The sequence below is a fragment of the Meriones unguiculatus genome, chromosome 9 (assembly GCF_030254825.1).
Source record: "Meriones unguiculatus strain TT.TT164.6M chromosome 9, Bangor_MerUng_6.1, whole genome shotgun sequence".
In the NCBI taxonomy this organism is placed as follows: domain Eukaryota; kingdom Metazoa; phylum Chordata; class Mammalia; order Rodentia; family Muridae; genus Meriones; species Meriones unguiculatus.
In genome coordinates this window covers 53,618,486-53,629,287 of record NC_083357.1, presented here as the reverse complement: position 1 = coordinate 53,629,287, position 10,802 = coordinate 53,618,486, and the positions used below count along the sequence as shown (strand labels likewise).

At 42.4% G+C, this 10,802-nt stretch overlaps 1 gene segment (V, D, J or C); it reads left to right on the top strand.

The window, feature by feature from the left end:
- The first annotated feature begins 4,095 nt into the window (after positions 1 to 4,095).
- Positions 4,096 to 4,770, top strand: LOC132656235 (T cell receptor alpha variable 13-1-like). The segment is given in 2 exon segments: positions 4,096 to 4,147; positions 4,307 to 4,770. Coding segments are annotated over 2 exon segments (516 nt in total).
- Positions 4,771 to 10,802: the final 6,032 nt, after the last annotated feature.

Sequence of the window (10,802 nt, the reverse complement as noted above, 5' to 3'; positions counted from 1 at the left end):
CTCTTCAGTTCTGCCATCAGCAGCCTAAGCAGGTTGTCTCATAGATTCAGTCTGGCTCCCACCCACAGCTGCCAGTGTTCTTGGTGGTCATTTCTTGGCCCTGGCATCTTCAATATGCTGTGATTGCCATTGGAACTGAGGCTGGACCTTCAACAATAGCCTCTCTTCAGGCAGATTCTGACCTGGCTACACAGCACCAAACCTCAGCTACTTCTTCATGACCCCTTCATACTTTCAAAAACAGTTTCATGTGGGAAACATTTACATACACACCCATACACACACACACACACACACACACACACACACACACACACTTGAGAAGTACTGTTGCAGGTTGATATACAGTGTCATATATACCTCTGGACCAAAGCATCTGTGTCATGAATTTGAGAAAACACTTCCCAGAATAGTTTGCCTCAGGAACACTGTTTGCTTACTTAGCACAGTTGATTTTTCAGCTCTATCTAACTAGCATCTGATGTCCCTGTAAAGCAAAGAAGGCTTCACTTTCACAGATACTTAATTCAAATATGTAACACGAATGGTCCTGACTGCATCTTGATTTCCCTCTGATACTGTGCATGTCAGACTTCAAATGGCTGCTTTTTCAGTATCCTTTTCTTCCAGCCTCCCATAGAAGCCCATTAAGTTCTGAGTACTAAAGGCTTTTCCAGTCAAAGACTCCAAAATCCTTTTATAATCCTCCACAAAAGCAGCATGGTCACTTTCATCATCTAGTCTCTGGTATCAATTTTTGTCCTTGTTTTCTTTCCATTGTGAAAAGCACTGATCAAAAGAAACTTGGGTAGAAAAGGTTTATTTCATCTTACAGCCACCAATCCATCATGGAGTCAGTAAGTGAAGATAGAGGAATGCTGTTTACTGGTTTGCTTCTACTTCCTTCCTTCCTTCCTTCCTTCCTTCCTTTCTTCCTTCCTTCCTTCCTTCCTTCTTTCCTTCCTTCCTTCCTTCTTCCTTTCTAAGTTTTATTTATTATTTATACAATATTCTGCCTGCACGTGTGCCTGCACACCAGAAGAGGGCACCAGATCTCATTATAGATGGTTGTGAGCCCCCATGTGGCAGCTGGGAATTGAACTCAGGACCTTTGGAAGAACAACCAGTTCTCTCAGCCTCTAAGCCATCTCTCCATTCTTATGTAAGCCAGGGGGACCTGCCTAAAGGTGCCGTCAAACACATTGTACATCAAGCAACAACCAAAACAATTCTCCACAGATATGCCTGTTGTCCTGTCCAATGGAGGCATTTCTGTGACAATCTCATTTTCTGTTTTGTGGCAAGTACAGGAAACACTGACCAACGCAAATCCCATTCAATGTATTCAGGTTTCACTTTGTTTTTTGTCTCAAATAGCAGACAGAAAGATTTAAAATTTTTATTAAAAGTAATTTACATGTGTTTTGTTTACTTACATTAGTATGTATTCATATATATTTAATATTTAATTAATGTAAGTATTACATGTATTATTTAAATTAAGATGTTTTCAATTCTAAAATTTTGGTGTTCTTGATGCCTATGATGATATTCTTTTTATTTTCAGTCTGTCGTCTGTTGCATTGCAAGATGTCATATTTTCACTGAACACTTAAGGAAATACATACTTTTGTTCTTAGAAGAACCCCCTTGCTATATAAGGTATATATGTGTTTATATTACTGTATAAATAATATATTTTTCTACATTCCATGTTCTTCTTTTATCCTTCCCACAAGATGACTCTAAAAATATTCCATATCTTTTTCACTTCTTCGGGTGTGTCTTCTTTTCTTGAGTTACTATTTTTTAACTCAATCTCAGTGGCTTGTTGAAAGATACCTATCAGCTGTATAGCTTATAGATTTCAGAGTTCATCAGTTTGGCTGATAAACTGTAGTTACAGTAAACAAATGAGAAGTAACAAACACAAGGCCAGCCGCAATACTGAGAACATGATTGCACCTTCTCTCACAATCAAAGCCTTTATCAACTTCCATTTTCACCTGGGTATATGAAGTTGGGAAATTTTAATATCTTTAAGTAAAAGCTGTCAAATTTCACAGACCATGAAAGTATTTCAATTTCCTATATATCCAATATTTTTCCAGAGAGTGCAAGAAACAAAAATAAACAGATGAGCAAAAATACTAAAAAAAAAAAAAAAAAAGGTACAGAAAAGGAGAAAGTGCTGGACTTTGTGTCTGACATGAACGTGCACAGGTCTCGAGCATGCTGTACCAGCCACTCTGGGTTCACATGTATAACTTCCCACTGTGTTTTGAAAACCCTTTGTAGTTACCCACCACCTCCACTCTTGCATTTTCCACTTTCTCTTCTGCAATAACTCCTGAGCCTCGGGAGGAAGGATGTAACACAGATGTCCAGTTTTTGGCTGGTCACTTTGCAGTGTCTTGTCTCTGTATCTTGGCTGGTTGTGGGTCTCTGTGTTAATTTCCATTTACTTAAACATGATGAAGCTACACCATATCACACTACTGAAGAAAACCTGACTTTCTCCCCTAGCAGCTAACAACTGCTAATAGCTCCTCAGCAGGGTGTGGGGACTCATGAGCCCCTCCTCCATGCTGCAATGCTGACTGGCTTAGTCACATTCAGGTCTTCTTGTTCGGGCAATCACAGCATCCTGAGTGCAACAGTTCTGTCATATCCATATGTCACTATTTCATCCCTGACCTATGGCTCTTAGAACCATCCTACACAACCTTTTCTGATGTCTTCTGAGCCTTCTGGAGGAAGTGCTGTTATATAGATGTGATGATTATAGCTGTGCACTCTGCAGACATTTAATCTTAGCACTGCGACCAGTTGTGAGCATATGTATTAGCTACCTCTACAGCACACACAAATGTTTCTCTAATTAGGATTGGCTGCCACACTGATCTATGGATATGGTGAACGTAGAGGGAAGTGTGATACTTCTTCCATTTAGCAAAATGATAGCAGTAGCTTCCCCTCGGGCCTATTAGCTCCATAGGCATAGGTTCTTGGCCAGGTTTACAGTAGCAGCCATGCATGTTTCTGCTGTGAAGAGCCTGCAATCTAATCAGAACGTGGTTGGCCATCCCATAACATTCATTCCACTCCTGCACCCAAGGCAGATCTGTGTCTTGCCATGCTGGTCATTATTGCAGCTCTCAGTGCTCACAGCTGGTTAAGACTGTTGTTGACTTTTCTCCCCTAGCAGCCTGAGTCGCACTTCCTAACACTATAAAATGTAGCCAGCAGGGAGGAAGTCTCCTGAGTTGTACTGGCTTGATGTCTCTAAGTCTTGTGACCAAAATGTGTCGTGTCTTCAACAACATGATCCTGTTATCAAGTTCTGGAGGGTAACCAAGAGCAATGGCAACAGGTAATTGTTTTAGGGTCTCTATGACCACCCAGACCAACAGCTTTAGGGGATGTGTCCCATACTTGGTACCAGACTTTTTATTTTGCAATCTATTGTTCCTGGGGGAAGTATTAGGCTTTGTGTAGAATAATTTACTTAGTCTCTCTCTCTCTCTCTCTCTCTCTCTCTCTCTCTCTCTCTCTCTCTCTCTCTCTCACACACACACACACTCACAAAAATACAATTTTCAAACATCCTCCATGTTAGCTGTCCCTCCCCCCACCTGTCCTTTCTGCTATACTCACCCCCTCCAAATTTAACATTCTGTTGTCCAGAAAACTTGATATTGACTGAAAGTTAAAATTTTTCTTTCCTTTGTCCATAAGCATGAATCATAGTGACATTTTGATTTTAAATGTTTTAATTCAGCTTGTTGTTCAATGGCTACAAGAGAATGTACCTCTCTCTAGTTTGCTAGTAATGACTCAAAAATTCAATCCCTCCCAATCTCTGCAAATTTACTCAAAACATGATGTGTCCACAAGGTTGCAGGAGGCCGCAGCTGATGAAAAGCATGCAGCAAGCTCTTGTCATTGCATTCTGAAGGAATAGGTGAGAGAGAAATATTTGTTTTCTTATTGGCTGATTGGATTACATAAGAAGAAAAGGGGACAACCTGGAGATACAAATAGCTTGTTTGGCAAGAGATTGAAAGTCTGCATTGATCCCAGGCAGGAAGAGCAATGAAGCCATCCATTCCTACTGTAGTCCCTTTCTTGTGGCTGTGGATGAACCGTGAGTTGAAGATCTGGGACCACGAGAAAATAGTGGTGGACATTTCTTAGGCTTCCGTGGGAAATCCACTTCACACAGTTCCCTCTCAGTATTCTAGACAAAGAATTCAGCAGAGTGCTGCTGACTGTCCTCCTCCTTTCTGTTTTTCTTTCTGTGTAGGGGAGAGCCTCGGAGAGCAGGTGGAGCAGCACCCTTCTTCCCTGAGTGTTCAAGAGGGAGGCAGCGCTGTCATCAACTGCACTTACACAGACAGTGCTTCCTTATACTTCCCTTGGTACAAGCAAGAAGCTGGAAAGGGTCCCCACCTTGGGATAGACATTCGTGGAAATGTGGACAGAAAGCAGAACCAAAGGCTCACCATTTTATTGGATAAGAAAGCCAAATGCTTCTCCCCGCACATCACGGACACTCAGCCTAGGGACTCAGCCATGTACTTCTGTGCAGCAAGCACACACTGGTTCCCAGGCACCTGCAGCCTGTCCTCAAACTTGCTATGGGGGGTGGAGACCCTTGCACATCCTGTGTCTTGCAACAAAGCATTTGACATATTGTCTATTGGAAACTGTAACATACAGGGCAGGAGATATGCTTTCTTCAGAAATTTGCTCCCTGGAGGTCAATAGCAGGTCTTCCTGACCACCTAAGTCAAACAGACGCAGTCTAGGGTCTCTACGCTTTTTTGGTCATGGTTATGGGGCTGGGTTAATGAGTTTTTTTATTTTTCTCTATGATTCCTGAAACAGTATAGTTAAATATTCAAGGAAATATATTTTTGATAGTTTACCAAAAGCTTTAACAAGAATAGGGCAGAAGAAAAGTAGTTTTAAGAGAAGTAATGAATTACATTTAGTATTAAAAGTATAATAAGAATAGTGAAAAAATAATGGGCTTCTTCTTAGGAAAAAAATAGCATGAGAAGTACAGCTGGCTCTAGCTTGCCCCCCCTTAGCGTCTTGACTTCACTTTGGTGGAAAGGTTGACAGAGCTATCTGTACAAATATGACCTGAGTTGGCCCTTTTTGTTCTCAGGACCTATCACCCAGAAGGGACAGAATTAGGGGGGCTGAAAGCTTGGCTTGTATTACAACCCAGCCTAGGTTTCTCAGAGCAGGCAGACCCCTCCCTGAGCACAGCCAAGAGCATGGAGACAATTGCTTGGGCCTGGGGTTATGAAAGTCTTAAGTATCACTCAGAGGAGACTCCCCCAGCTTAAATGCAAGCACAGTTACATAAGTATTTGGCTTTTCTTGGAGGGGACTTCATGGGGTTCTGGTTCACTGGAGTCTTACTGATAAGGGTCTCTATGGTGCACATGCAGGTTTAGTATCCAGAAGGCCTGGCCTGAGTGTCTGTGCCAAAGCCCAGGAATCTGGAAGTCAACATGTCCCTCTAGTGTCTCCTGCATAGTCTAGGGTTATAACTGCTCTATGCTAAAATAGGAATTTTAGAGAGCAAATGACCTTGTGAACACAGATGAATACTGGAGAATCCAGGGAAGTTAACACAGAGACTTAACCTACAAAGAAAGGAGATGTTTACTAGTCTCCCCCACCCCCCAGGAATGGTGGGAAAGGGTGTAGTTTAAAGTCTGATGAGCATTTCCAATTTGAAGAGAAATGTATGGCCAGTATCACTCAGAAATGATTTTTTGTCCTGTATGCTTCTCACCGGAATCTGGAGCATTGCCTCTAAGTTTATTAAATCCTTCCTCATGAGAGATGTCACTTGTAGTTTATAGTAACCTAAGTCCATTTTATGTGTTTTTAGGGCCTGGTCCATCTGGGTTACAATTGGCATTATGCTTACCTCAGTGATTCTCCCCAGACCTTAAATTTTGAGCACTGTTTTTGCATCAACACTAACCATCTGTCAGGGAGATTCCCTATGGACTTTGAAAAGAGATTCCATGTAAACATGTCTTAAGCTTTGTCATAGACACAGATTGAGCTAATTCTTTTTCAAAACTGGTGGTATGTTTAAATATGGCTAAAACAAAGGACCTCATGTCAGACTCTAAAAGTATGAACCCTTTATGGACAGCTAATTCAAGCAAAACTGTTTCTTGTCTCTCCCTGGATCCTTCGGCATCTGGACATGTATCCTTCAGGGACTCCTGCACATCTTATTGTCTGGGAATCCCACATGTTTCTGAGACTAAAAAAAGCTAAGAATAGAAGAGGAATCACATTCCTATGAAATTCAAATGAGTCCTTCAACTCAGGAGTACTCCAAAGAGTCTACTTGCACATTCCTTTAAAAAAATTCCTGGAAGGTACACTGAGGTAGAAAAGAGGTAGAACTGGTTTGGAAATTTGTGGCTTGCACAGATGTGTGTGTGTGTGTGTGTGTGTGTGTGTGTGTGTGTGTGTGCTCACCTCTGTGTGTTTCAGGTTGTTAGGATATTGTTTTCAATGCTGAATGCTGAACCCAGTGATTTGAGTATGCCAGGCTGCTCTCTACCATGGGTGTGAATATTAACCCCCTTTCTTCTTTGCCACATGAGTTGGCTCCTCCATAACGCAAGCTTTCCTGTTTGCTCAGTAGAAAGACTAATAATGTTATGTATGTCAGAGGGTGACTCTGAGGACTGAGTGATGGGAAGCTAAGCAGCCTGGGATGCAATGGACTCCACAGTGAGATTTCAGGTCCCTTTGCTCTTGTCTGTTGGTGAAGAGGAGGGCAGTGCTGGGGAGAAGTCATTCCAGGGAGGGAGCAGCTGCCTCCCAGAATAAAGGAGTCTCAGAGAGGTAAAATACAGCTAACCATCCCGGAACCCTGAGGATGGCCTCCTCTTTCCTGGAAACCAAGAAGGGAAGGGAAGGAGAGGAGGGAGAGGAGTGGAATTGGAGTGTAAAGTGATTAAACAAATAAAATTTTAAAATGTGTGAAGAGATGGAATCTGCCTTTTTAATGTTTTGATAAATGAATTATTTTTTTATATTCTTGTTTTTATTAATTACAGTTTATTCACTTAGTATCCCACTGTCATTCCTTCCCATGTCCCCTCCCAATCCTACCTTCCCTACCTCTTCCTCACCCATGACCCTTCCCCAGTACACTGATAAGGGAGGTTCTCCTCCCTTTCCATCTGATCCTATCTATCAGGTCTCATCAGGAGTGGCTGCATTGTCTTCCTCTTTCTGGTAAGGCTGCTCCTCCCTCAGAGTGAGGTTATCAAAGAGCAGGCAATCAGTTTCTGTGTGAGACAGTCCCTGTCCCCATTACTATGAACATACTGGACACTGAACTGCCATGGGCTACCTCTGTGCAGGGGTTCCAGGCATCTCAATGAGCGATCCTTGGCTGGAGTATCACTCTCAGAAAAGACCGCTGTGCCCAGACTTTTGAATCTGTTGCTCCCCTTGTGGAGCTCCTGTCCTCTCCAGGTCTTACTATCTTCCACTTCTTTCATAAGATTCCCTGCACTCTGCCCAAAGTTTGGCCATAATTCTGATCATCTGCTTTGATATCCTGAAGAGTAGAGACTTTCAGAGGCCCTCTGTGGTAGGCTACTGTCCTGTTCCTGTTTTCTCTCTCCTCCAATGTCCATTCACTGTACCTTTCTGAATGGGGATCGAGCATCTTAGCCAGAGTCCTTCCTTCTTGATTAGCTGCCTTAGGTGTACAGGTTTTAATATGTTTATCCTATACTATATGTTTAATATCCACTTATGAATGAGTATATACCCTGTGTGTCTTTCTGCTTCTGGGACACCTCTCAGGATGATCTTTTCCAGTTCCCACCATTTATCTGCAAATTTCATGATTTCCTTGTTTTTTATCACTGAAGAATAATTAATTTATATATATATATATATATATATATATATATATATATTACAATTTCTGTATCCATTCCTCAGTTGAGGGGCATCTGGGCTGTTTCTAACTTGTGGCTATTACAGATAAGGCTGCTACAAACATGGTTGAGCAAATGTCCTTGTTGTATACTTGAGCATCTTTTGGATATATGCCTAGGAGTTGTATAGCTGAATCTTGAGGAAGCGCTTTTCCTAATTGTCTGAGAAAGGACCAGATTGATTATCAAAGTAGCTGTACAAGTTCACATTCCCACCAGCAGTGGAGGAGGGTTCCCCTTTCTCCACATCATCTCCAGTATGTGTTGTCACTTGACTTTTTGATCTTAGCCATTCTGAAGGGTGTAAGGTGAAATATCATGGTTGTTTCAATTTGCATTTTCCTGATGACTAAAGACATTGAACTTTCTTTAAGTGTTTCTCTGCCATTCATCAACCCTATATCTGACAGAGGGCTAATATCCAGTACATATAAAGAACTCAAGCAGTTAAACAGCACCAAAGAAGTAATCCACTTAAAAATGGGGTACAGAGCTAAACAGAGAATTTTCAATACAGGAATCTGCATTTTTAATCATAAGGAAATACATTTTAAAAACAGTTATTAACAGGGTAGTCAATAAAATAGTGAGTTATCTAACCAAAGTTTATAAAACAATAACAAGAATATATAAGTCAAAATAAGAAATTCAAAAACCAAAACCGCCAAAATAACAACTACCACAACCAAGACAGCAAAACAAAAAAGTAAAATTTACACAGAAAATTATGCTTATCAGTCTTCTCTCAGTGAAGATTTAGCAAGACGGTGCTACAGCCTGTGGCTTATCTTGAACACTTAGTGGCAAGAGAGACAGAAGTTTTCTCAAGGGGAGTTGTCGGAAAAGAGAAGAGAATGAGAGGCCAAAGCAGCCTAGCTGGCACACTGGCTAGATAAAATTAGGGCCTGTTCATACAGAGGAAACCCATTCTGTATAGGACAATCCCTCCCAGGAATTCAGTGTTTCCTGGGGCTGGGGTTCAGCAGGTGGCTCCTGATGCAGCAGCTCCTTCTGCAGGAGGCTCTCCTCATGGGTTGTGGCCACTTCCATTTCAAGGTGCAGCTTTTCAGACCTGGGAGAGGAAGGCAGTTAAGACACAGGCCTGGTTGCAACACCCCATCTCAGCCTTCAAACTGCTCCCTCCCACCACCTCAGCTGTGCTCCACAGTCAACACTGATATTTTCATTGAAATCATTGTTTGTAATTCAAGACATGAGGGTCACACAGTATCTGTGCCTACAAAATGTTTCCGCTATTAAATGCATGTCAGAATTAGATCTAGGAACGGATGTTCTCTGTTCTACTACACAGACTAGCCCTTTCTCCTACAGCCCAGGAACATCATTATATAAAAGAACCTACCCAAAAATGACCAAAATATAAGTTATTCATGATGACTCACTGATGGATCACAGCATTTAAATAAATAGAAATACACCCTTGCAACCTGGGCCACTGAACAATGTCATGAGGTTAACTCATTTCTCCTGCTCAGGAGGCTCCTTGTACCCAAGCACCATGCATGATGGAGCCTGGCATGATGGAGCAGCCTTTACTGAGTTGTGTACCTGCCAACAATAGTCCTGCACAGGCTGAGGTACCAGACTGAAAGCTGTGTTTTCCTAAGAACTAGAGCTGGCAGACCACATCCTGGCTCATTATGGGAGTGAGTTACCGAACACTCCTTGAATGTCTGATAGTCCCTGCTTCAGAGACACCTGTCTGGCTTCTGGAAACTCCTTAACCTATTCTTTCCAGAGAACCCTTCTCACAGAAATGGGTAAACACTGCAGAGATTAGGGCTAAAGAGGAGAATCTGATCACTACACGGGTTGCTCTTAAACAAAAGTATAATTTCAGCCTGGTGTGGTGTGCACATCTTGAGTTCCCATCACTTGGGAGGCAGATGTTGGCAGATCTTGTGACTTTAAACACAGTCTGCTAAGGATATTGTAAAGAACTAGGAGGGGGTCACAATGCTCTGGACACATAAGGTGCCAATCACATTGTTTCCTTCACAGAAGTTCCTGTAGACTGGGTCAGCACAACTCTTTGAGGTGTTCTTTCCCAGGAGGGGCTCTTAGCCTTGCTGGAGAGCAAAAGCCCATTAAAGACAGAGAATCTAGGAACAGGGTCCCCAGATGTCTTAAATTTCTCCTCCCAGCCTGGGTTCCTACCTCATCTGGAGGTCTTCAAATTGATGCTGCATCTTTATGGCTAAGTCCCTTTCCTGTATGGCCAGCTGAGTCTGCTTCCTCAAATACTGCAGGAGTTTCTCCAGTCTTTCCCGCTCCTGTTCATGACAAGATGGTGTTCTCAGTGGAGGGCTGCACACTGGCTTGGCACACACTGTCTTACAAGAGCAAGCATAGATAGAGGACCCAAGAGCTGGCACGACAGCCACCCTAGCCAGAAGATCCAGCTTCAAGGGAAGTAAGAAACCCTGTTCCAAGGTAGAAACTGACATGAAAGAAACCCAATGGCCTCCTGTGGACAATGAACACATGTATGATTGTCCACAAAGATCATGGGCTTCCTGCTAGAAGAACATGGAGTTGAGACATAGCACACAAGCAATTTTTCAATGGTCTCACAACTCTGCTATCATCCATTTGGGAGCTAAGTTAGCTGTGAAGAGCTTGCTCTGCTTGGCTAGACTATGTTGAGGTGGTTAGTTACTTTTTCCCTCTGAAGTCTCAAGATTCTGACCTCCTCGAATTGTCTGTCAAAAGTCCTTCCCATGTCCCTTGATGTCCAGTCAGCTCCAGACTATACACACTCCCACAAAACCCAAA